General features: G+C 36.0%; 1 protein-coding gene across 4 annotated transcripts in view; it reads left to right on the forward strand.

Moving 5' to 3' along the window:
• Nucleotides 1-27298, forward strand: part of SLC4A7 (solute carrier family 4 member 7) — a 98381-nt gene that overhangs the window by 49908 nt on the left and 21175 nt on the right. For 3 of the 4 annotated variants that reach the window (XM_076331148.1, XM_076331150.1, XM_076331149.1), the window contains exons 3-14: nt 1581-1724; nt 3070-3205; nt 4241-4401; nt 6651-6839; nt 15471-15586; nt 17054-17211; nt 19140-19227; nt 20657-20803; nt 22083-22186; nt 23720-23894; nt 26318-26451; nt 27015-27260. In XM_076331148.1, coding sequence (XP_076187263.1) covers nt 1581-1724; nt 3070-3205; nt 4241-4401; nt 6651-6839; nt 15471-15586; nt 17054-17211; nt 19140-19227; nt 20657-20803; nt 22083-22186; nt 23720-23894; nt 26318-26451; nt 27015-27260 — 1798 coding nt within the window. Of the gene's footprint in view, nt 1-1580; nt 1725-3069; nt 3206-4240; nt 4402-6650; nt 6840-9669; nt 10039-15470; nt 15587-17053; nt 17212-19139; nt 19228-20656; nt 20804-22082; nt 22187-23719; nt 23895-26317; nt 26452-27014; nt 27261-27298 lie in introns of all 4 variants that reach the window. The other variant, XM_076331151.1, reaches the window with a different exon arrangement.

Below are 27298 nucleotides of genomic sequence, written 5' to 3' on the forward strand. Positions count from 1 at the left end.
GGTCAGGCTGACTGGCAGGGGCTGAGTGTTCTTGCTGGAAGAAGCTCACAACAGAAAAGTCTCTCTCTATAGATAGGACTGATGAATGCTTCAACAAATTAATCTGTTTTCCACTCTTACATGGAAACAAATAGCTTTTAATATGCTTAATTTCAGGTTTGGTCATAGTGCCAATCAGTCGACTCTAATTAAAACTAGTGTTGGAAGTCTGTCAAGAGTCAGGTCTTGTAATTTGAAAAGGAATCTTGACCAAATTAATTAAACATTGAAGCTACTCATGCATTATTACTGATTTTTGCTTAGTCTTTTTACTCATGTAGCACTGTAAAAATACTGCTTTATATAAAGGTTTTGTGTATCTTTTTGGGCTTAGAGATGCTTTTCTTGGAAAACAAGTTTGACATACTACCACTTTTTTTTTTATTTAAAGCTCTGTAATCGCCAGAATTTTTCAATATCCTTAATCTAGTATGTGTGTGCGCACGCGCGCTACACACATATATACGTGCATGTATGTGTACAGTCACAACTCTTAGGGCTTGGTTGTCTTCTATAAATTTGCTGAATTTGCATCTCTGCAAAAGTGGAAAACCACTTCCTTTTCCTTTTGTTAATGTCAGTCTTCTGTAATAACTCTTCTACAGTATGAAACAAAGTATTTAGCGTTAACCTCCAGGCTTATAGTTAATGTGTCTCTTCCTGAGATTGTTTGTTTAAAAAGGAATTGGAAAGGTTATTGTATATGCTAACTCCATTACAGGAGACATGGTAGTAATATGTTCATAACAGTCTGTTGATTGATTTCTTTTGCCAAGTTGTTGATGCTAGTATTGCCTTAATGTGAAAAGTCAAAGGGAAAACAAGATGTTGAAAGTACATGATTTTAAGAGCAGTATGTATTACTTTGAGGATGCACTACCTAAATTTATTAAAAAACTCTAGAATAGACACCCCTGCCCCCCTCCCCCCCCTCCTCTGTAAGTTATTTGATGTTTTGGCATACATTTCCAAATATTTACACTCCTAAACTGATGCTAAATTGGTGATATAGTTGAACATCAGGTTCACCTAGATGTGTCACATGCTACTTGAAGAAATATTGGCAGTTCATTCAAGCAGAGAAAACTCCTTGCAGACTCTAAACGATGGGGAATTTCTTAATGAAGTTCATAAACTGAACTAGAAAATTACATCTTGCTATTGTAATGACTGTCCTGATATGAATCCCTGCAAACAAGAGGAGTATCATGTAATTTCTCTGCCTTGCCCTGGTGTTCATCAGGTAGTTTCTTTCAGCGTTACAGGTTATGCTTGTGTCTCTATATTACTTGTTTCACAACTGAGTTCTTAAATTGGGCCATATTCTTATTCAGTTTATCAGGGAAATGAGTATAGCACCTAGTTCCTTGACACCAGGGAAGGACAGAAAGGAAATAGTAATATTTGTTCACTAAATGTAGTTTTGCTAAGTGCTTTGGGGTTTCTTTTTGTCAAACTCCTTGTCTTTTTGACTAAGACACTAAATTTGGGCAGGAGGTCGTTTTTTGTTTAATTGTTTCCTTTTAAACTTTCTTGAAAAGGCCACAGAGCTGTGTATATTGGAGTTCACGTCCCATTTGGAAAACAAGGCCGTCGACGGCATAGACATCGTGGGCACAGGCATCACAGAAGAAAAAAAGAAAAAGAGACTGACAGAGAGGATGGCCGAGAATCTCCATCATATGGTAAGAAATCTGTTGTGAGAGTTCTTTGTGTCTCTTGAAAATAAACTTACAGTAGCTACCCTGTGCTTAAACATTGTTTGGTTTGTGCTGTTTCTCTTATTCTCACTGTAATTAATGTCTTTCTACGTACCATCAGGCAAGGATTTTGTTGTGTTTTATCTAAATCATAAGCTGTTGGAATTCATCCAGGTGTCTGTGTGAATGTTGAGCAGCCTGCACTGAATAGGTTAGACTGGAGCTTTGTAATACTCGCCTGTAGCATAACAATCTGTTATTTAAATTAGACACCTTTTTTTCAGATTGTGTAGTCTTGTAATACTCTTCCTCTGTCACTTAAGATTTTTGAAAGTATGAATATAGCTGTGAAGCAGCATTTGACATGGTAATTTGATCAATAATCCATTAAAATATTTTCTTCAGCCTTCTTGCTGTCTGTTAGTAAAGGAATTGTACTGCCTCCTAAGTTTTAGTTTTGGATCAGACACCACCCCCCTCTGGCTCACCCCTTATCCTCAAGAGATGATGACTTTGTCATATCATTCTCTGAAATGAAATTATTTAGCTGCACTCTTAGCAGTTTTTCTTCAAGACCTCAAGCCTGCTTTCATTCCTAGACTGTAATGAATGGGAATGTTATGGTGCAATGTTCCACTTCAAGCGTGGACACGATGCTGTTCGCTGTCACCTTTCTGTGACTAGAACCATGTTCTACATGGGGCCAGTTCCCTGAAACAAAGGAGTTTTCAAATGGGAATACTTTGACAAGTCCCCTTTTACCATTCTCCTACAGTTCTTTTTTCATCCATCTTCAAAACTTCCCCTCCCAAATACAAATTATTATCGTTTGATCAAAAGCCAGCTATTCAGTATCTTGAACTATTACTAGGGCAACCAATCTATAAGTCAAGCTATTTGTTTCTGTCAGCCTGTTGGGGTTTCCCCCCCGCTCCTTTAATCAGTGTCTGTGTCATGATGGTATAATTTATTTTGTTCTCAAAGTGAAAACAAGGTTTCTAGTTCTTTGGTAGATTAATTTTTACTTTCTTACTAATTTTGTTGTTGATATTAATTTTCATATTGTTAATCTGTAGAAGAGCTAAAAATACTTAATTGCGTTACATAAACATAAATTTCCATATGTTTTGTTTTCAGAAAACAGTGAAAAATTTTAAAAGGGCCTGCTTTTAAAGAAACGTCCATGTTTGTTTCGTTCCTTTTCCCTCTTGAAGAGGATATTCTGCTTCATATTTCTAACTGAGAGCAGGAGATTTAACTGTTAGATGGTGTTTCTTGCATAATAGAAGTATGAATTCTTTTAATTGTTCAGTTTCTCCTTTTCTTCAAGACACGCCATCCCAACGAGTGCAGTTTATCTTGGGTACTGAAGATGATGACGAACACATTCCCCATGATCTCTTCACTGAAATGGATGAACTTTGCTTCAGGGATGGAGAAGAATATGAATGGAAAGAAACGGCTAGGTATGCTAGAAGTAGATTGTTTCAAGGTATATCAATAGTGATTTTATTTAAAAAGAACTGCAAATGAGGTCTAGGTTAGAATTTTCATGAACTATAGGAGTTGTTCACTCAATTCATGCTCAGCAAATTAAAACTTTTGTTGTTTTTATCCAACTCTGGAAGAATCAGTATGGTTTCTCAGGAGACTCCCAGTCTTACTGGTGCTGTGTTGACTTTCCTAAAACTGATCATGCCAAGCATTGTGAAAGGTACAACTGTGTTTAGTTATAAATACGGGTGTTCAGCCATGGAGCATGGTATTTACAATCTCGGAAATCTCTTTGCTCTATTATTGCTGATATATTAGTGTAAAATTTTTTCACTCAAACATAAAGAAAATTGGGTATTTACACATGTTCTTCTTAAATAGTATTTGACTAATTTTTTGCAAATTGCATGCAAGAACATTACAGGATGCCACGATTATTTTTGGCCCATATTGGTTTAGTTGCTTCCTTCTACATACGCGTTGTAATAAATTCTTCTGCATTCAGTACTTCTAATTACCTTATTGCATGCTGGCTTTTGCAGAAGTTCAATTTACATAACGCCTGTGAGTCAGAATCAAGATAAATTTATAGTTACACATATTAGTATTACCTAGCTCTTAAATGTCTGACTTAGCACCCTAGGAGACTTGAACATTGTATACGGTTTGTTTCAGACAGCTTTCTAACCCTAAAATGCTGATGAAACTGAGATAGGCAAATCAAGTAACAAGGCACAGTGCCACGCTGTTCACAAGAACTCGTGAATAGACAGGTATTGTTCAAACCAAAAGAAATAAAATGGGTGAAAACTAAAACAGTTGAGTGTGGTTAAAAGGCCTGATAAAAATGTGACTGTCACTCAGTTGAGTTGTCTGAGAAAATGAAAGCTGGTATGGGCTGATGAGATTTCCTGTTCCATGTCATACAGAAGCCACAGGGAAGAATGGGATTGCTTGCCAAATTGTCTGTCTTCCAGGAGAAATATAAATATGTGTATGCATTTCAGGTGGCTAAAATTTGAAGAGGATGTTGAAGATGGTGGTGATCGATGGAGCAAGCCTTATGTAGCAACTCTGTCTCTGCACAGTCTCTTTGAACTGCGAAGCTGTATTCTTAATGGGACGGTCATGTTGGACATGAGAGCAAACACGCTAGATGAGATAGCAGGTTGCCGCAAAACTTTTTTTTTTAAATATTTTATTCCTGAATTTTAATCTATAACTTGAGACGTTTTTGATGGTGTCTTTTTATGTTGTTGAAAATACTATATTGAAGAAATAGGTGTGTGCATGCTTACTGCAGTTTTCTTCATCTGGTTGTAAAGAGCTGATCCCACAGCCTTCACTTAGAAGGAGCTACGCTGGATGAGGAGGACCTCCTTTATTACATGTTTTAGGCTGAGGCCCAGAATTTGCCTTTATGTTCTAATCCCTGAATGTGTTCTTTGATTCTACAGATGAAATGTAAATATCTGCCAGAACATTTTAGGACTTATTTGTGCACTTTAGTACCATAATTATTAATCATAACTTGGCTGATGTTAACTTGATGCCATTAGTGCAGTTGATTGTTGCACATCTGGTATTTTTTTCACCTTTATAAGAGGTGAGCAGAAATAAATTTTGTACATGTTGTTTGACCTATTACGTTGAGCGTCCTCACTAATCACATGGTCATTTCGGATACTATAAAATCAGCTTTGAAGACTTCTTCATATATGACTTCTTCATACACACGCACACACACACCCCCCCCCCCGCTTAGCCTGAATGCCTTTGAACGAGTTTTACATAATTTTCCTGGTATCTCTTGCTACAGGTACCACAGAGTGGAATGCCTTCTCAGGAATCATGCTAGGCTTAGGGCTGACCAACATGTATGTGAAGGACAAGGTGTTTTGGCATTAAGAGCTTTGGCAGTGCTTGAAACATTTTCTTGTTTTGTTTTGAAATCTTCAGAATTCACTCAGGAAATTGGTATTCCCTTCCTATGTTCCTGACTTAGAGTAAGAGTGTTCAATACATGGTTTGTAAAAGTAACGTTTTGGTTTTTAATTTATTTTTAATAATTGAATTTAGCAATAATTTTAATACATAAGAAAAATAGTTATTGCTTAATTCTGTGTAAAGAGCAGTCTTTTAATAGCAGGCATTTTAGTTGGAACTAGGATGTCTTAAGAGATTGAATTTGTTTCAGGTTAATTTTAGGTGCCATTATGAAGCATGTAGGATAACAATCCTTGGCGTACAAATGTGTTGTCTTGTTTCCCTGAGCCAGGAATACCTAGTAGGTATTCTTGGTTCTTACAAAAAACAGGAGAGAGGGTGGCCGGTTTCCTTTTGAGAAGCTATAACAAAAGGTGGTGTTGCCAGTAATCCCAGAAGGAAGCTGCACTGTACTGACAGAGACTTTGCTGCATATAATTCTGTTTGTAAGGTATTCTGAGCCATAACCTTTTTCATTGTGAAGAGTTCTATGTAATTGCAGTTTACCAATACAGTTAGGTTCTTGATACATCAGTTAAGACTGGCAAAATATATTTTAAAAGTTGTCACATAGGTTCATGTTGATTTGTGCAGGTGCTGGGTTTTTTGTTGGGTTTTTTTTGTTTGTTTGTTTTGTTTGGTGTGGTTTTTTTTTTTTTTTTTTTTAAATTAATGAAAATAAAATAAAAAGGTAGCTAAGAAATCACAGCAAATATTTTCCCAGACATGCAGGCTTTCTTTCCTGGTGTGATCATACTGATGAGATGCCCTTTCGAAACTTGGTGTTGTTTGACAGCTGCTTAGTTAGTTTTAGATGATATAACTAGCTTTTGTTTTACACTTCCTCTTGTAAAGCATGTGAATCGCATGAAGTTTGGTAGAGAGACTTGGGAACTTAGGGCATCTGAAGGAGTTAGGGAATTCATCTCATTCTATAATAACTTTCACTTTTGTATAGTTGTATACTTTCAAAATAGGGAACACCAGGTTAAGACTGTCTTCAGAAATCTGTTCTCCATTGTGTTTCTGTCTTTGTGTGTTCACTTCTAGTGGAGGGTTGTTGAATATGTAGATGCTTTTTTTTTTTTTTTTTTTTTAAGGGAGTAGCCGTTGAAAGTTGAAGTAAATGACAATAAATTATAAAATATTAAGTAACGTATCTCTTAAAATGATGCTACTAATAAATACTGTCTCTTGGATCTGCATGTTGTGCTTTCCTTATTCTCACATTTGCTGATTTAGTGACATCTTTGAAAATTTCCTGTGGATTCTTGAAGATGACTTTGCTAAAGAAAAGACTTTTCTTTTTTTAAAATAGATTTTTTTTTTTATTATTTGGTGCAACTACAGTGCTTGAGTGTGGTGAAGGAGATATTTGATAGTGCTATATATATATATATGTGTATAATTTTTTTTGTTGTTGTTATGTAGATATGGTTTTGGACAACATGATTGCCTCTGGCCAGCTCGATGAATCCATAAGAGAGAATGTGAGAGAGGCTCTTCTAAAAAGGCACCATCATCAGAATGAGAAAAAATTCAGCAATCGGATTCCCCTGGTTCGGTCTTTTGCAGATATAGGCAAGAAACATTCTGACCCTCACTTGCTTGAACGAAATGGTGAGATAAGTTGTAGCATCCAGTTTGTTCTAACCTCTTAAATAATGTTCTCACTGGGAGATGAAGGAAAATTCAGCTGAAAATAGCAGATAAGTGTTTCCTTCTTGATAAGCAAAGAACTAATGATAACAATGTGTGCTGTGTGTAGCTGTGGATGATGTTTCTGTGTATTTTTGAACTTACACAAACATTCTACCTCCTGCCTGTATACGTAGCATGCATTATTGTTTTGAAGTATAGAAATAGACCCACATTGATCCTAATGTTTTTTAGGATATGCTTGAATAAAATGTGTAATGTTTGAGGAATTTCAGCATTGTGGCATAGCTTTATATGTTTGTCAGATGGATCCTACTTGCTTATTCAGTCTTTATACTAGAGATTTACTTTGTGGTCGTGTCATGAGTTCAGTGATGCTGACAATTACTGTGTTTTAATCCAGTGTTGTTATGTTAATATGACTAGAAAAAGTTCACTATCCTAATGGTGAAGAAATTACTTTTAGGTAGAACACTGTTTATTTTTACCTTGTTTTGTAGAGAAGGATCTAACAGGGGAAAAAAAAAACAAACCCAAACCCAAGAAAGGTATTTGGAATATTTTTATAGGCTGTACTACATCTTTTATTGAACCAATTCTGAAAATATTCTGGAATATCAATACATTTACTCTAGACATCCAGTTCCAAAGTCCAAATAGCAATATATACTGCAGAGCAGCATATTTTTATTCTTGTATTTCTTATGGCCTCTATTTCAGTCTCTGTTCTTTATGCTTTCTTTTGCCTTGCATTAACTAAGACACATATAATTTCAACTGAAATGTTTTAGTTTAGTGAAAACTTAGTACTCATTTCATGAATCACTCCTTGAAGTGAAGTTTCTTTCCTGTCTTGAAAGATGCCTCATTGCTTAGAACATGTTCCACTTAGTTAAGTGCTTGTTGGGAGCTCCGAGTTCGATACATACTTGGAGTATGCTCTGGCAAATGTCCAAGCTTGCTGATACTTTTTGTTAGCTAGTGAATATATGCTGCATGCTCAGATATTTCCCTGATAGTTTCAGAATTATTTTCTCTAGAATGAAAATACAAATAATTTATATAAGAGCATAATTTCTTCTATCACTTCTGACTTTCCTGTTTTGTTTAGCAAACATGAAAATTTCACATATAAACTTGGTTTTGCCCATTCTTTAACACCTGTATCCCCAGTTATAATTCTGAGAATTTTGTATTCGAGGTCTCTTGCTTGTCAGTTGCTTTTCACGTATCACTTCCACTTTCCAGTGCATTTTATTCTTAATACTATTCCTACAACAGAATACGGAATATATGCTGAAATAAGAAACCGGTATAACATGATGCACTCTTTGCCAGCGTATACTGATTTACTTTTTCTTTATAATCCTATGGTTACCCTCTAATAAACCGGTAAACCAAACTTGCATATGTGCATAATACTTTTTAGGCTCCTTTTTACACCTGTGTGTGTTAGGATATCTCATGTTCATGATTCATCACAGATATACTGACAGAAGTCTAGTTATTACTGTAGTGATTAATATAGACAAAATCAGCCAGTTTGCTTTATTGGTCCTCTTGTCTTTACTGCACTGCAGTTTTAATAGTTGGTCTTTGAGGCTTTTGTTCTTAGTTTAAATCAAGATTGTATCTGTAGGATCCACTTTTCCATTGGGGGAGGGGGTGGGGGAAGAATGTGACCTTTACTTAGGCATACTTTCTGCGCTTCCTTCTTGTAAATTGTTCTATCGTTGTTCAACTTAGTGGTCTCTGTAGTGCCTAGTATAAACGTGAGACTAAATGTGTCTAGTTTGCTGTTTCCTTGCTTGATGGCAAGGTACGTGAAAACAGCACGTTTTTGACTTTGGGGATTGTAGGAGAAGTAAGCAGTATTCTTCTCAAGGAGACTGCCATCCCAAGAAAAGTGTTTGTGGTAAACAGGAGGAATGGTATTGCTAGACCTTCTAATGGAAGTACTGATACGAGGATAGACAGTCTCTCTTCCTGCTTAAGGAAGAACTGAAATCCACTAGAAACTTAAATCTGAGGACACCATGACAAGACTATGTTCTCTTTATATGAAATTAGTGGGACATTGAAACTGGATAGGGCAAGAAAAATAACAATGGATTTTGGAGCAACATGTTTGGTTTTAGGCAAATGGGGATACTTGGTAAGTCACAGCAAGAAGAAATGGAGAAGGGACTATTTATCTCATCTTTGAAACTATGTATTGAGACTACAGCTGGCTAGGAAACTTCTTATTAAAACGAGACACTTACTGGAAGACAGTTGCATGTAACATGATTAGATATGTTTGAGCATTTCATTTTGAAATATTTTAATTTTAAAAATTAACAATTCTTTGTATATAATGGATGCAGCTAACTGTGAGGCCTTGTAAAGTTTTGGCTGCTAATGATTTTTTAAATGTATTTTTTGGATGGCATTAAAGGTAGCTGCTGTGCAATTTAGAATGAGAAATTCTTTTAGGAAAACGTAAGAATCAGTTTCAAGAGATACAAATTTTTTTTTTTTTTTGGTGTTATATTAACAAATCTTACTGGCTTTAAGATAATATCTTCTCCCATATATTTTTGGCATTCTAATTAGTACTCATCAGTAATTTTCTGACTTTTCTAATGTCTGAAATCAGATTTGCTCATATCTCGTCTTACTTGCATGAGTGTGACACTTTTGGCCCATAAAGCTTGCAATTTACTATGTAAATTGTTAATGCATATTTGTGTCTGTTTTTTTAGTATATCCCTGTTGTAAGCTTCATGGTGTTTCATTTGTTTTATCTCAGGGGAAGGCCTTTCAGCCTCCCGCCACTCTTTGCGAACAGGTCTCTCTGCCTCAAATATTTCCCTGAGAGGAGAAAACCGTTTGTCAGTTCTTCTCAATTACCTTCTTCCTTCTTCAAGAGCTGGAACCCCGGCAACCTCAAGGTGTACAACCCCCGTAACTACCCCTCAAAACACACCACCCTCCAGTCCTACCTGCAGCCACCCACCAACCACAAGTGCCCAGCCAAGTCCACTTCAGGGCAAGGAATTGCTGGTGTCACCTGCCAGTGACGATATTCCTTCAGTAATAATCCACCCACCTGAGGAGGACTTAGAAGTGCAGGAAAGCCAGGAAAAGAAGACAGAGGAAAATATTGGCAAAACACCAGGCAACTATCAAAATTTAAGCTGTCCATGTGTGATGCTGTCTGGATCTGGATCACTTGCATTGCAATGTTTTTGGCACATAACTTGGGCACAAAGGAATATGATAACGGTTACCTCTGCCTGCATGTTTTATTTCTTCTCAGTTGTGACTGTTTTCTTGTTCGGCATTTTTAACTTTTTAGCTTTTAACTAAAGCCAGCAAAAAAATTCTTTACTTAACCTTCATTTGTGTAATTAAAAAGGAATATTGTATTTTAAAATATAATATATAAGCAAAATGTCAAAAATGGTGGCCTTTTCCTTTCACTCACCTACAGTCCATGTCAGGTTTTGCTTTGCTGTTTTTGTCAGTGGTTGAAGTAATGCTTTAAACCAGTGTTTGATATCCTGAGATAGCTACAGCCAAAGACATAGGGAAGTATTGGAGATAAGTATAAAAAGAATTACGAAGGATGCAATAATCAGTGGTGTTTGTAGTTTATTGTATCATGAAGTCTTTAAGCAGTTTTATTTTTGCTTTTGTGCTTTTAAAAACCAGGGCCATTAAAGCCAGTAGTAGTTTATGATGGAACTGGCAGGTTCAGTTCATCTATAACTGTTTCCAGATAGCTATTCATTAGTGCACTGCTTCAGCATCGGACACTTGCTTACTGTTTTATTGTCTTTGATATGCAAAATAGGATAAGGTAGTTGAGAGTTTATAATTGTAGGTCAGAGCTCAGCAATTTATTAATTTGTTGTCTTGCAAAGCTATTGTTCTTTACATGTAACAAGTTATGTAGATGTATAGATAAGTTGAAAGGATGGAAAGTTCTGACGGTGTCTTTAGTCGTTTTTAGTAAACGTTTCATAACTCATGCATTCTGCATACATACTGTTATACTTGCTTTACTTTTGCAAAATTACCACCTGTTTAGAGACTTTTGGATTCTCCCAGATAGATCATGTTTTTAAGGGGATCACCTCTCTCTTTAGCCTTCAGGGTCCTCCTGCCTTCCCCCCCCCCCCCCAATTTATCTTGCCAAAATCTAGCTTGTAGGTTTGTCTGCTTTATGCCTATGTGTACTGGGGAGGGGGGGGGGGAAGAGCTGATTTCACTCAGTTCTTTCATCAGCGAGGCTTTTCTTGGTTTCCTTCCTCACTTGTTTAATAAGAGCACACTGTTACACATAGCAGTGAAAATACGCTGACAGAGAAAAGGCTGTGGTTATCTGCCTTTTCACATTTTGCAGCCAAGTCACTGAAAAGGAAAGAGCAAACTATGTTGTAGGCCGTCATCTTGAGTTGGAGTAGGGGCCCCATCCTTACTTAAATTCAGAAAAGTGAACAAAAAACTTTCTCTGACTTCCTTATGGGAAATGAAGAGAATTCACATGAAGATCATTCTCTCTCATGGGTGATCTTTCAAAGGTAATTAAAAACCAGAAGTAAAGTAACAGCTGTAATTGCTTTTCCAGTTCTCATTTTTCTACTCATCTGACAGGAATGACAGCATGCCAGACCCACAGCCTTTAGAACCCAAGAGATGGCAAACAAATGAAGATCAAGTACTTGATGCTATTATTATCACTATTAAAGCTTTCCACCAGAATCTCCAAGTCATGTTCAAATTGCGTTTGTGCCTCAAGGGGATGTTTCTCATAAAGGAAAAATCTGAAAGGGATGCTTTCCCAGTTAATCCATAAATAAAAGGCTTTCCAGAGAAAGATGAACACCAATAATGATGAAAGACATTTTTGTTTTCTGGGTTTTTCCCCCCTTTTTTAATTCAGGAAATCATCTGACCACAGAAAGACACATTTTCCTTAGAGATGCCTTTGAAGACATTCTCAGACTGTGACTTCAGGGCTGTAACGGGACTAATCTCTGGGAGACAGACTCAGAAGGGAACCCTGAAGAGGAAGTTATCTTCCTTGTATTAATTAAAATAAATAAAAAATCTTCCTGGTCCATTCCACTATAGATTATGGTCTGTATTACCTCTCTAGTAATTCAGAATATTGCAGCCTGAATACTTTTTCCACGTCTTTATGATTGGGTTGGGTTTGCCTCCTGTGAGAATTAGGAACTGTTTTAATTTTCTAATAGATGGCTTCATCTATCCTTGGCCTTCTGCTATTCAGATTTTATTTTTTAGTCTTTATAAATAGCTGGAAGGTTACTGAACTTAATGTGAATTTCCGTAGAAGGAGGGAAGAGGGGCACACTTTCAGTCTACCACTTGATTTTTATCAGCCAGTCATCAGTTCATAGTAAGTCAACCAGGCAAAGGGTTCTCTTTAACAATTTTTTTTTTCTTTTGTCATCAGTTCAAGAACAGCTTTTGTTTTCCCATCTTTGAAACTGTTGAATAATGAATTCCATAGGTAGAGCTAGGAAGAGAGCTGTGTCATAGCTAAAGATGAACGCTGTTAGTTCACCAGCATCATTAAGCTCTGTTAATGTCTGTGAACAACAGCAAAGCAGCCTGTTTTAAGGGGTCTTTTAGTTCACTGATAAATGTACTTTGAAACTGAGTAAACTAATATTTAGAACAGCTTTGCTTTTACAATAATTACTTCTGAAAATAATAATTCAGAAAGGTTTACATATTTGCCTTCTAGGATCTGCCTTCTAATACTTTTTTTCACATTAAGGCTGCGTTGGAATTTATTTTTAAAAATTGATTTTTATTTCCTCAAACACAAATGAGGTGTGACTGTGTATTTAAAGTTTTGTATTTCATAAATTTTGCATGTATAAACATAAGCATGACTGTTCCAATATAATTAGATGTTGAACTCATCTTATTTACCCCAACTTTTTTTTTTTAACTGAAGTGGAGATGTGAGGCAAATGGCTGTATTCTTCTTGCTTTCTTTTTCCAGTAGATAATGTCCGTTAGATTTTTGTGATCACAGTATTCAACTAAGTGTAGTTGGCTAGAAAATGCACATGATCTTTAGTGAAGGTGTAGTACTAAGTACTTTAACTTGAGTGCTCTTATAAGGTTTTAATCCAGACTTACTCAAGACTCAATCCAGTTGTCTTTCGAAGGAGGCAGGTGTTATATCTGCATAACAACATCAAGAAGAGTACTGTATATTTTTAATGATCCCCTCAGTAGCTTGGTAAGACTAGATGAATTCCTTGTCTCTTAGTCTGGAAAAACTAGGTAGTCTTCTTTTTAGCAGTAGCCTCTGAGTTTGTATCTACTGAAGCAGAGAAGAGAAGGAAATAAGTTCTTTGATCAGTGTGAGATTTGCGTAGAAGTGTTCTGCTATTAGAGATGATTTTTTTTTTTTTATTCTGAGTTTCCCTGCAAATAACAGATTGATTGATGTGCATAATGAAATGCAGTATCGTATGGAAACGCTTGCTCAGGTCTGAAAACCTGTAAGCAGTATTTTCATGTGAGCAGAGCAGTCTGTCCAACTGCAAGACCAACAGAAAAGAAAACTATTTACACATGGTTTAGTATTAGACAACTGTTCCTGTATCAGTGCCAAAACTTGTGGACCTTAACTGCGACTGGTTGGAGAAATTTTGAAGGCAAACCTTTTAGAAGAATCGATATAATTTCAGTATTGAAATAATAAATTAGTTTATGCTAATATGTAGAATCCTTATTCTTCATCTTCCTCCTTGATTGGTTCTCCACTTTTTGTTCTGCTTGCTTTTGCTCGCATGGCAAAAAGTGCAAAATGATGCATTATTGCTCATCTTTCATCAGTCATACACATCTTCGGTTACCTTTATCGTTACGGGGGGAGTGAAAAAAATGTCTATGTATAAACTTTTATATTATGGTCATCTTCTGCAACAACTGCTTAATATTTCTGTTCCATTTCTAGTCCTACAAACACATCTTAACATCAACTCTTAGGCAGTTAAATACTTTGAACAGCTGATTTCACAGGTCATTGATTGCTGCTAGTTATTCTTGTGAATAATGCATACATCTTGGAGCAGAAGGGTAGAATGTGTTTTTTGGTTTTTTGTTTTTTTTTTTTTTTTTTTGTCTAGCTAACTGAACATAGTATTTATAGTGTTGGCTAATTACTTGTGCATGTTAGGATTCACAAAGGAAATTGCAGGTTATTAACTTCATTTGGTTTTTCCTTCAGGAAAAACTACCCACACCACTTAGATCCCTGTGAACTGTAAGAATGAAAATTAATGGTAAAGGCTTGGACCTGCACGTTTTCCACTGATGATATGGCTCTTTGACAGTTTTTTGGAAATAAATTTGGGAATAAAATAAAGTGAATTCACCTGTAATTTGAAATGCTAGAAAATGTCAAATTGCTAAATTATAAACATGGAGGGATGCAAGTAGTTATGCAGCAGTAGTTATGATAGAACAATAGCCAAAAGGTAGCCAGTGAGGACTTCAGTTTTATCTTGACTAAAGTGACACTTGACCTAAATACAAATTTTCTGCATGTAATACAACGTTTAGACTTCGGTCTTTGTCTAGATGTGGTTTTGAAAGCATGTTAAAGCATGTTTATCACCACATCTGAAAGGTCTAGTGTAGACAAGCAAGGCCAAATGCACTTCTAGTGCATGTTAAACTGAACAAGTAAAAGCTCTGTAATCCAAAAGATGGGATTTGGGTTTGGTTATGCATGCCTAGACCAGCTTTTAAAATGATAGCTGGGTAGAGATAACCATGGCGCAACATGGAATTCGGTGTGTTCGAACACCTGGATTACTTGACTTTTGCACCCTTCACTGAACCTGCAATTCAGTGTTGCTGGTAACGTAGCAAGCTACATAAAATGATGTCTTAGTGCAGATGTTAGAGGGAAGCTGTACGTTTAACTTGAATAACTTTATTGTACATGCCTCTTTAGCTAACATGTTGGAGAGACCATTTCATATAGTAACATCTGGTCAGATCAATAGTTGGAGCTTTGGTCTGTTGATTGAAATCATGGTTTGCAAACTGTCTATCCTTCATGTAGTACACTATTTGCTTGTACAGGTTTAGTTAACTACCAGGGTGTCATTCCTTGTAGTTGTTGTAGCCTGAGGCTTGCCAAGGCTTTTTACAATTGAAATAACTGCTACACATTAGACTAGATAGCAGAGGTGTTTGAGGATTTCTAAATATAGTGAAGGTGCTATCTACCAACTACTAGAGCAGTTACGATTAAAATGTCAACAGTTGCTATTTTTTCTGCAATTAAAGTAGGTCTTGTTTTCTGGTGACTGTTCTGCAAATGGCCATCATTTGGGCAATATTTAATTTTATTTTTTTTTAATTATGTCATTATTTTGACAACACAGTGACTCGTTAATGTTGCATTTATGATACTAATGTGGGGCACTCTTACTGAATAACTTGCACATTTGCTTTAAGCAAGCTGCCACATTGAGTTTTGGTAGTGTCGCATACTCAGTTCACTTCATACACCATTTTGAACTTACCTCCTTTGTTTTAATTTAGGGCTATTAGCATCTCCACAGTCAGCACCTGGAAACTTAGACACTGGGAAAAGTGGAGATGTTAAAGGTACTGGGACAGGAGGAAGCAGAGAAAACAGCACGGTTGATTTTAGTAAGGTAAATAACATTAAATACCTTAATGTTTAGTACAAAATAACAATGTAACAAAAAATGTGGTTGTAACTTCCCTCTTAGTTACAACTAAGACATGTATATATGTGTGTGTACGAGTGTACACGAGACATGTACTAAGACATAACTTGTACATGCGAGTGTCAGAATATGGCGTAGGCTAAATGTGTCAAATGTTTTGAAACTCTTCCCAGTGGGACTGAACTTTCTGTTTTGTTTGATCTTTTCAGTATTTTGGTAACTTCAAGAGTGCAGCTGCTGTACTTTCTCATGCAGAGGGAGATACTTTCAGATCTGCTATAAAGACTCTTATGAAAACAATTTTGTAGGTGGTGGTGTAATTTTTTTTTTTTTTTCCCTAGGAATGACTTTTTGGGTTTTTTTTTTTTGTAAAGTGGGCTTTTAAAGGGGATTTGCTTTATATGTTTTATGAGTTTGCTGTGCAAAAGTTATTGTACTTCTTAATCGTTAGGAGCATACAATACCATTTTCTGAAGGAAATCTTGTGTAATACTGTAAATCCCTTGTATTTCTTTCATAATTCAAATTTGCTGGGCAAGTTCCATTACGGCTTTTACTATAAAACTCAGGTCTGTAGTGTCATCTGTACTGTGAAACACTGTAAGAAAATTTGTTTGCCAAGTTAAATAATTATGTTTAAGGAAAGCTAACTTACACTGTAGTTCTCATCTAATCATGGCAGGTGCCATATATTCCTGCTCCTCTGTCACAGTTTTTGTTTTTGCTTGGCCTGTCCTTCTGTACACCTGCCTTGTCTCCTGTTGGGCAGGAGTCAGCCTCCTGGCACTGTAGTTGTGGCACACTTGGTGTGGGACTCAAGAGGCCATCTGTAAGTTCTCTAGATAGCAATGTGACTGGTGCTTGTGTATGTGTGTGTATGTATGTGAACACAGAGTTCATGTGCTGTACCATTTTCTAATGCGCTTCTGTAATTATGTACAGAAATTAATGTTAAGATTTTCAGCCATCATATTCTTTATGGATGAAAACATAAACATACAAATTATTTTCCAAAATTATGACATATTTGAAATACGCAGCTGTGAAATAACTAATTGTGTTCTAGAAACCACGTGTAATTACATGAACTCTCCTTAGTTAATTGTGCATAGATTTTGTTAAGTTACGTCCTATCATGGAACGTTTGTCATGATAAGTAATATTAGAAAGGTGGTTATGCAGTTTGGATTCTTCTAGAATATAGTAGGTGGTAGTAATTCTAACTTTTAGAAAATAGTTTATTGTTCGTTGGTTGGCTGGCTGACATTTTCTACATATGTTTGTCTTTTCTGTACTGTGGGATATTTAATTTGCTTTTTAATTTTTTTCTTTGTAGCATAAATGTCTAGTATAAATACTGATAATTATGTTACAGAATTTCTGCTAACAAATGTAAGGGAATAAACACTTGTTTCATCTTTGTATGAATAGGTTGATATGAACTTCATGAGGAAAATTCCTTCAGGAGCAGAAGCATCAAATGTGTTAGTGGGAGAAGTAGATTTTTTAGAAAGACCTATTATTGCTTTTGTGAGGCTCTCCCCTGCTGTGCTTCTCTCAGGTCTCACAGAGGTTCCGGTTCCTACACGGTAAATAAATGCCTGGAAAGTCTGGCTTTACTTATACAATAAGATAATAATATTTAAGATCTCAAATAGTTGTAAATTTTTATACATACTCTATTAAGCTCAAGAAATGTAGACTTCTGTGTAATATGATGCCGGTCATTTGCTGCAAAATTTGAAGGAATGAGATCTGCCATAAAATTCTTTGAATGCTTTAAATATATATAATGATGCTGTCTTAAGCAAGTGCAGAAGTTGAAACTGATAGCTGACCTGGAGTAAAAGCAGTGAGTCTTCCAAGCTTGTGTTGCCATTTTAAAGATGGGCATGAAGATTGTTATAGTTCCCTTCAGCGCGACACAGCGCGACAGTGGGGAAGAGTCCACCAAGTCAGAAAGTCTGTCTAATCTGAAGCTCTGCTCTTTGTATACAAATACTCTGTATATGAATAACCTAGGTGGTGGAAAAACATACTTTTTTTATTATATGCCCAAATCTACATGATTGACACTGGGGTAACCAATCTGCAGCTAATACATTGAAGAATAGGTTTTCAATCTGCAGTATGCCATCCAGCCTGGTGCACCCCACCCCCCCCAAAATCATGGGTCTTGCCAGTATACTGTGGGTATATTTACCACAGATGATCAAAATGTCAAAATGCAGGTCCCATGATGAAGGTAGCAGGTAATTTCATCAGCCATCATGGAGGACACTTCATTTTCTGTGCACATTGATGTATTGGGTTGTTCTGTGGTGTTTGGCATAAATTTGTACATTTATGTTTTTGGTGGGTTTTTTAATGTTTTAAGATGATCAAAGTGCTTGTTTATCTTTGTAATTTTCAGCTTATATACTCTAATGAAAGGCAAAAATGATCTTGGCAGTATTCTTATAAACAGATGTGAGAATTTTCAGAGAGTAGTTGACGTTAGTGCTCATAATGTTTCTTGGGAAATTCCAAAATTTCTGCATACAGGTTATTGTATTAATGTAGCTAAAATTATCCTGTCCTAAACTTTCAGAATGGTCTAGACTTGCAGATTTGGAATAGCATACTTGATTCTGAAGATGCAATCTCAGTTTCAGTTAGGGTAGTCAGCTTGCATTGAGCTTTTTGTACTGTGAGGTGAAAGAAGGTGCTACTTTTTTCAAATGTGTTGTACTTAGGAACTTCATTTTCATGGAGTATAGGAAGAAGGTCGTGAAAAGAATTGCTGAGGTTCACTCTTCAGATTGTATCCTTTTGAATTTATAAGATAATAGTCCTGTTCAAGTTTAAAAAAAAAAAAAGTGTGGTAACTATTACTGTGATTGGAAATGGAGACTGTCTGTTAAGATATGCTGTGACCCACCCCCAGATTGGATTCTCTTCCCAAAATGTCACTTTTACCTTCTTAGGAGGTCAAAATGCAGGTTCCCTTCCTTTCCACTGACACAGGACCAGGATATGCCTGTATGAGTATGCCCAGTGTGTTGCTTGTAGTATATCTGTGCATCCGCTGTGTGACGTACCCAGCGACAGCAAGTGAGAGGGGTTTGACTCCTGTGAAGAGGTGATCATCAGGGAGGCTAGAACAGGTCATAAAGCTCCTAGGTCCTCGCTAAGGGGTCCTTGCCAGTGGGAATGTCAGAAAGGCTTGTTATCCAGAGAAAATATTCATTGAGCCCTAGCCTGTGGATTTCTGCTACTTTTAAGGCATTATAAGAAGTTGAAAAATTAGGCTTAATTAAGAAGATTTCGGAGTAATTTTGGTTCAGGATTCGTGTTCCTTCCAGTAATGACTTTGAGGCTAGTCTTGTCTTAGTCTTGCAGTAGTCTTTAAGATCTGAAATGGTGAAGAGGATATTTTCACTTCACCACTAAATTTTCTTTAGATATTAGTTTGAAAGAACCCCCTGAATATATTCAAATGAGTCAGCCGTATTCATCGCGATTGCTTTCTCTACAGGTTTTTGTTTTTGTTGCTGGGACCAGCAGGAAAAGCTCCACAGTACCATGAAATTGGGAGATCAATAGCAACACTTATGACAGATGATGTGAGTGATGTATTTTAAACACTTGTAGTTAAAGAAGTCTAGAATAATGTATTTATTGACTGTTTTCAATAACTGTATTCTGGAGTGACAGGTTAAAGAAAAAAAAAAACACAAACTGGTTAAATAAAGAACTGTAAACTTACTTATTTCTTGTGTTAGTGAACTAGATAATGGTAAATTAACTTTTCCCCTTGGCTTTCTTGAAGAAATCCTAAATGTATTTCTGAAAAAATATTTTAGCTTTGGTGTATAGATTTCATTTTTGTATTAAATTAGGAAATAGAGCTATTAAATAGAGCTGCATCTGATGTGAATTGCTGTATTTCGAAAAGGACACGGCAAACTGCGTGAGTGTTCAGGACAAAAAGTTTAAGAATGCCTGTGATTGAGTAATCACAAATGTTTTTTATCAAAGAGAGGTCAAATAATTAAAATTAGAATTTTACTAGGCATTTGAAGTCATATGCTTAGGGCCCTGGTGGACGCTTTTAAAGGGCACAGGGGAATCGGGACTTTTTAAGACTATTGTCATTCACTGAGCAAAATCAGGATGTTTTAATTCTGACTTTGCATTGAGCGCCACCTACCGAATTGCTGATAATTATTAGGGTTATCTAGCAGAAATTCTAGTATTTCTTTACTGTAGAACAATTTAAAGTTTGGAAATGTAAACCAGAAATTGGTCATTTTACAATTGGGCAACTAGTCTGTGAATACAGTATTTGTTCAGTGTGAGAACTGAATGTTAAAAGCTTTAGTTGCAGCTTCTAATTTTTTAAGTAGGCTGATTTTTAGGAATACTGTAGATCACTGAAATAGAAAAATATAAATTATTCAGTGGTCTAAAAAGACCTAAATAGACTTAGAAGATCTCGTTTACAATTAGAAGACTTAATGGTCAGGTCTTTGGAGACAAACAGTTCAGGTTTCAAATGTACAGAAGCAATTTAGGATCATCTTCTGCAAACAGTTTTTTTTTAATAGCAAAACTAGCATTTTTTTCTGGCTGTGTATAAAATGCATCTTTGGTTTCAGGGATTTTTTTTTTTTTTTTTTTTTTTTAAATACTACCCATTTGTCAATTCAGAGTTTGTGTTGTAGTAGCCTGTAAAGCAGCATAGGGGTTTTTTTTAAGTATAGGAGGATTGCTTTCATGTGCTTTTTAAGAAGTCTTTTAAAATCAATTAAGTTAGAGGTATACAAATGAAATTCTTATTCTTAATAAAAACTGTGCAACAAAATGTTGTAAGAATGTGCATATAGGTAGTTCTTAACGCAAAAGTATGCGAGTAAAGTAAAAGCCTAACTTTTGAGGACCTTTAAAAAAAATCTCCCATGCCTTTTTAAAAATAATGAAGTGTTCCTTGTAACAAGTTCCTCTTTCAAAATAATAAAATAAAAATGAATGTTGGGCACTTCCTTCTTGTAGGTTTTCCATGATGTTGCCTATAAAGCAAAAGACCGAAATGATTTGTTGTCAGGAATTGATGAATTTTTAGACCAAGTGACAGTCCTGCCTCCAGGAGAATGGGATCCATCTATACGTATTGAGCCGCCAAAAAGTGTTCCTTCCCAGGTAAAAGGAAAAAGAAAAAAAAAAAAAAAAAAAAAAAAGTCCAGTAGAGAGCTTCCATGATTTTTACTTTGAAAATGCCATTTCCAAATGCAAGTAAATTGTGTACTGAATATAAACTTTAGTAAAGCATCAGGAAAGCCCCCACATCCATTTGGAAGAAAAAGTGGATTGTCCATTTAAGTTTAAAAAAAAAAGTGTTAATCAGTTTTCTGCTATGTTTTTAAGTAAATTATATTTACTGTATTTCCTTTTGTAATGCTGAAATGAGTTCATGTAACATCTGGGAGAATTGGTCTGAAATTGTACCTGAGTTCATATTATAAATTTTATTGTTAATCTAACAATGATCAGCAAGAATGTTGTAATTCTTATAAAAACTTTTATTTGCATACAACATTGATTGATTGAAATGTTTTAATGTATATTGGCTAGCATATAATGTTCACAGAATGTTTAAGAAATAGATAAAAATGGATCATATCGCTCAGTTGTGATACAAGCTTAGAATGAGAGCTGGGGGAAGCTGGGACTCTTCATTTCTTCCCTTTCTTCCTCTTTACAGCTGAGGGGAATTCCTGCTGCCAGGATCAAAAGTGGGGGGAGAGACCAGTGCTCTTGATTCAGAAGGTTGATGTTGGTGTCGAATCCAGTGGTGGTTTGCCGGAGTGGGTGGAACGGAAGGGGTGACAGCAGTGCAGTTTATTCATGAATAGCCTGAGGCTACCACTTAACTTGTTTCCAAAATAAGCAGGGCTCAGGGGTTTTTGGAAGGCAAGGTTGGCTGAGAAATTTATGAGGAGCTGGTGAGCAGCTTGCTCAACAGGGGAATGACTTCTCATTTATACTTCAACTAAATACTGTGTGTGTGTCATAAAGCGAGGTCAGTTTCTGTTAGAAGCTAGAGGCTTCTGCTCTGAAAATGATTGACGGGGAAAAAAAAAAAATCTAAAGATTTCTAGGCCTCATGGTTGAGCCTCTACTGTATCTTGAAAAGGTAGGCTTTGTTTCATCATGTCTCGGGGACATACGTCTTGTAGAAAGGGGGAAAATTAATACTGTTGTGCAAGGTACTAATAAGATCTTTTTGGGAGTGTTGTACAGTTCTAGTTGTCTGTACTCAACAAAAGATGAATTTGGCAAATGGAGGACTGCTGATAAGCTGGGAATATGAAAAAGGTTTGGAAGGCATAGAGTCTGTGCACGCTGTCTTTGAATTATACTTTTTAGTGTAAAGGTGGTCTCAAGGTATGATTTTTTTTTTTCCCTTTTTTTTCTGTAGGAGAAAAGGAAGGTACCTAAATTTCCAAATGGATCTACTCCTACAGGAGAGACTCTCAAAGAAGAAGGCCATCATGCTGGACCTGAACTTGAGAGAACTGGAAGGTGTGTTCACTTCCCTAAATATTAGATACCATAAAGAAATAAAAGTGATAAATCTTCACAGTTTTTAATGATGACATTTGAACATAAAAAATCATGGTTTAAGTGTCAGAGCGCATCCTTTTTCCTTTTCAAGTGTTGGATTCTTGCCTATAAATGCCAATCTGCTTAAAGCATTTTCAAGCCTGTGGCAATGTTTCTCAACACATTTGCGAAGGATTTCATATAAGATGCTGCCTGATTTAACTAACTAACTTTTAAGAGTTGGGTTTTAATTGTTAATTGTCAAGAGCATGCAATTATCATAATTATAGCAGGAATATACAATTTTCAGTCTTGGGCTAGGTACTAAAAATTTCCATTAATGCAAATCTGTTTTATTAAACATGTACAAAATGGAACAACAAGGAATATAACTTTGGTATTGGTTAGGTTTTGGTTAGGTTTCTTTTAGATCTAAAATAAAACGGAAGGAATTTCTTTCAGTTGAGTTGCATTGTGGTTCTCTGTTAATTCTGAAATACTTGCCAAAAAAGTCCCCAACATTGGAAATATCTGGTTAAGATTAAACCTTAGTATCTCATATGAGAGAGTAGAGATTAAATCAACTGAGAAATTCTGGAAAATATGTACAATGTTGTTATCCCCAAAATAATAAACTTCCAAATGAAATGCATCTTTCTCACACCTTTGCAAGAAGGACTTTACAACGTTTGTATTGATTTTTACCATTTTGGCTTTGTTATACTTTTTGCCTTTTTGCAGACAGTATGTGGAACTGAGAAGTTCATTTCTGGCCACAGAATTATCTCTAGATTAGACTATTGTTTTTCTTAGGAACGGAATATTACTATTTTTTTAATAATTCAGAATAAAATCAATTTTTTGTAGGTTCAAATTATACCTAGTATTTTGGAGTCTTGAAAATTGTTTGGAAACTGTCAAAAGCTTTTTAATTTCTTGCTAGTAACTTACCCAGTTGAACTGACTTATGTATGTTTGGTTTTGTATTTCCATTTGTAGAATATCTCTGTACTCCAGATGAAAAACACTGTTAAAAATGATAGACTTAAATTTATTTATGGACCTAACCATATGTGTGTAGAGAACTTGAATCAAAAAGCTACAACTACTTATTGGAGTAGTAATATTGAAATGTATCAATGCAGTGGTCTTGGTTGAGATTTAGCATATTTCTTCTGTTCCTTGTTTGGAATATCATAAGACAGATTTGACTTCAAACATTATTTAGGTAAAGTCGTTTGCAAAGATATTTTTTCAGTATCTAGCCCATATACAAAAATACCTAGTCAGCTTTTAAAAATGTGGATAACCTGCTTGATTATATTTGGAATACTACTGAATTGGAATAGATAAGATTCTCATTTACATTTTAAACTGTTATGCTTTAATCTGGATTATGAAATAGCTAATTTGTGCTGGCAGTAGGCACTGGCAGTCATGTGTAGCCCATAGTTTTGAACTAGCTAGAATCCTTTAGTGTACAGTTTGACGAGTTTCATCTCACCTATTTAGGCTTTTTGGTGGTTTGATACTTGACATCCAAAGGAAAGCACCTTTTTTCTTGAGTGACTTCAAGGATGCATTAAGCCTGCAGTGCCTGGCCTCGATTCTTTTCCTATACTGTGCCTGTATGTCTCCTGTAATCACTTTTGGAGGGCTCCTGGGAGAAGCTACACAAGGCAGAATAGTGAGTACAAAGAATGGTAGTGGCCAGGCTTTTAGACCTTCAGAGGCAAGTCACTGTGTGCATTTGTCTCATTTATTTATACTTGTATTTGAAGAATTTACCCACAGCACTTGATTAGCCTGCCCCAAAGCAGATCTTCCCCAAAAGGTAATTGCTGTGGAAAATGTGGGGAACCCATGTGAACAGGAGAAGATGCACAGTGGAGGTAAAAAATGTTTATCCTGCCTTATTGGATGAATGGCTTCATGAATTGAGAAAGGGCTTGCATTGCCTTCTTTTTGGCTACTTAAAAATAATGAATAGAAGTAAAGGTGCACCATCCCACTAGGCCTACTTTAGGCAAAGTCAGAGGCTCAAGGTGGATAGCCAAGAACATGTACTGGCCTTGAGTAGTAGGCCTATGAGGATGATAATGCCTGCAGTGTGTGAGTAGCAGTCAATTGTGTATTTAAGTAACGGACAGGATATGTATATGCTTTCACTAATGGTATGTTGTTAACAATAAAAGAAAGTGGCTAAGGTTTATGAGCAGAAAATACTCTTCATTGTAAACGACTTCAATATAAACCATACACGTACAAAATTCTGGTAGTGTTACGTTGGGCAGTAGATAACACCAGCACCTTTTTAACCAAAATATCATTGCACTTTGGTTTTTGGAGCAGGGAAAGAATATTTAACATCAGCAATGTTAGTAACTTACTGTTTGTGTCAATTGGCTTATGAGTAAACTAGTTTGAAGGGTATTTTCTGTTTTTAAATCTATCACGAAGAAACAAGGCTCTGTCCTTTTAGGGGAGGGAAGGATGTATTCAGACATGTCCTTTACAAATTTTAAGATTCTGATAAAGCTTATGATGCTATAAAATTCTTCTTGATACTTAGATCAAGTTTTTAAGCTTGTACTATATTAAAATTTAGTTAACTATTTTATCTCTTTCAAGTAATGCTGTTGACTCAGATTTTTATTGATGTAGCACTTCAAGCGGATAGCAAATACGGAAATAAATTATATCTTTCCTGTGTGCTGTTTTTGCCACTCTAAATGTAGGAATGTTTATCAAAATGTCGATGTAATTTTTGAACGTACGTTACGTATAATTATGAAAATATGTTCCTTTTAAAGCTTGATTCTTAAACACCTTCTTTCTTTTAGCTATCTGGAATTGTTTGCGGGTTTGTTCCTGCCTTCAGATACTTGGTGTGCATCATTGAATGTAAAATTTAGTTACTGCACACACATGTTCAAGCACAGTAGCTGACATTGTAAGGTACACAGTTTGTGTTTGAAACTTTCCCTCACATTCCCAGAGGTCATCACCTTCACAGTACTCTAGTCCCTGCCACCCTGATTGAGAGCCCCAAGGTTAATGCATTGACTAACCAAAAGCACTAATTCAAAGGTATTAGAACAAGAGACTGGGATTACATATATATATATATATATATATGTATACATATATATATATTCCCCCCCCCCCCCATGTAATTAACAAAGGACTCATGTTTTCATTTTTAATAGCCCCAGTTCAGCAAACCATTTTGCCCAATTTTAGATGCTTTCCTGAATTGGAGCTTAAGTTCACATAAAGGTTGTTTTCTTAAGCTTGCATAATTGCAAAATAGCAAACATTTAAAAATTCCACCAGGAACCCTTTAATCTGTAATCCATGACTTCTCATAGTTGTAAATGGTGTAGTTAACTATTTTCAAGTGATTTTAATATCATTTTAGTATCTAAAGTCCTGCCCCTCTCTTTTGAGGTGCACTGTAACTTTTTTTTTAGCAGAAAATGTTACAGTAAAACATTTAATTCAAGAACTGAAGTAGGTACCTTACTTCAATGAAAAGAAATGCATTACCAGGTGGGACATTGGTTTACGGCTCATCTATTTTTGGTGTCATGTATACATAAACCAATATTGTTCAGTAATTTCCCCTGCACCTCCACCTGTCAGTTTTTTCTTTTGTAATGCTTGGTTGACTGATGCAGGTTTGATACGGCACACCATATCATGTTTTGGTACAGGTATGTTGCTATATATCTATCTATTGTCTTTACAGAGACAGATAATTCTTTCCGTAAACTACATGTTGAGTAACTTTTTTTTTTTCTTCAAACTTGTAGTAATTGTTGGTATGTTTTTCCTTCATAGCTAGCAGGACTAGTGACTTGTTCTCATGGTTTTGGATGGCTATATGTTTCTCAGGAGTGAAGTTTTCAAAATCTTTTGTCCATGGTATTGTTACTGCAAAACTGTGTTAAGTTATTCTTGTCTCAAACATCAATGTTAATTGCAGTGTTTTTACATCTTGTCTTGTTTCTAAGTTAATGCATCTTAAAACTGTATTTATGCAGATGTGATGCTAAACACTAACCTGAAAGGCAGCATAGTTACAGCAGTTTCTTTTCCCCCAAACAGAGTGCGATCGAGTCTCTCTTTGGAGCCTCATTAACTGGGATTGCCTATTCTCTCTTTGCTGGGCAACCTCTTACTATTTTGGGGAGCACTGGACCAGTTCTAGTATTTGAAAAAATATTATTTAAATTTTGCAGGTAAGTGGTGTTTCTATTATCTTGATGCACTTTCTAACTTTCTAGCCTGTTAGAATAACTGTAATTGAAAGCAGATGTGTGTTAAAAGTGGATGTCCATGAAGATGTAAGTTCAGTGGCAAGAGACTGAGAGATGGATGTGGTTTGGCAAAGCTGTGAGGCACTGGTGAGCCTTAATGAGAAAATCAGTGATGAGAAGTGCTGGGACTTAAGTAAAAGTTATGTTCTGACTGTGTGGAGATGTTGGCTTTGATTCTGCAGGGGTAAACAGGGATTGATCTACCCTTTTCTAGGAGAAAGCTTCTAGGTGGTTCTGGAAAGATCATCCCCATGATGCTTCCCAAGCTTAGGTAGTTGCATCTTCAATCCTGGGAACACCTTGCAGTGTTGCTTTGCTTTGGTGGAAGATGAGACAGAAAAATTTCTGCTTCCTTCAGAACTAACATCAAGGATGAGAAAAGTGGTGAATACCTATAGAGCTTGGCCTCAGTATCTGTTTTCAAATAGAATATAGTATAGGTGACTTTTGGCTCAGTTAATACTTTTGTTTCTTTCTTCACACAGGGATTATGATCTTTCCTACCTCTCCCTGCGAACTAGCATTGGTCTGTGGACTGCATTTTTATGCATAGTGCTTGTAGCCACAGATGCCAGCAGCCTTGTGTGTTACATCACTCGATTTACTGAGGAAGCTTTTGCAGCGCTTATATGCATCATATTTATTTATGAGGCATTGGAAAAGCTTTTTCATTTGGGAGAAGCGTATGCCTTCAATATGCACAATGATTTGAATAAACTGACTTTATATTCGTAAGTATCAAGTTTCTATCTGTTAGTAAAATACATAG

The sequence above is a fragment of the Aptenodytes patagonicus genome, chromosome 2, assembly GCF_965638725.1.
Source record: "Aptenodytes patagonicus chromosome 2, bAptPat1.pri.cur, whole genome shotgun sequence".
NCBI lineage: Eukaryota > Metazoa > Chordata > Aves > Sphenisciformes > Spheniscidae > Aptenodytes > Aptenodytes patagonicus.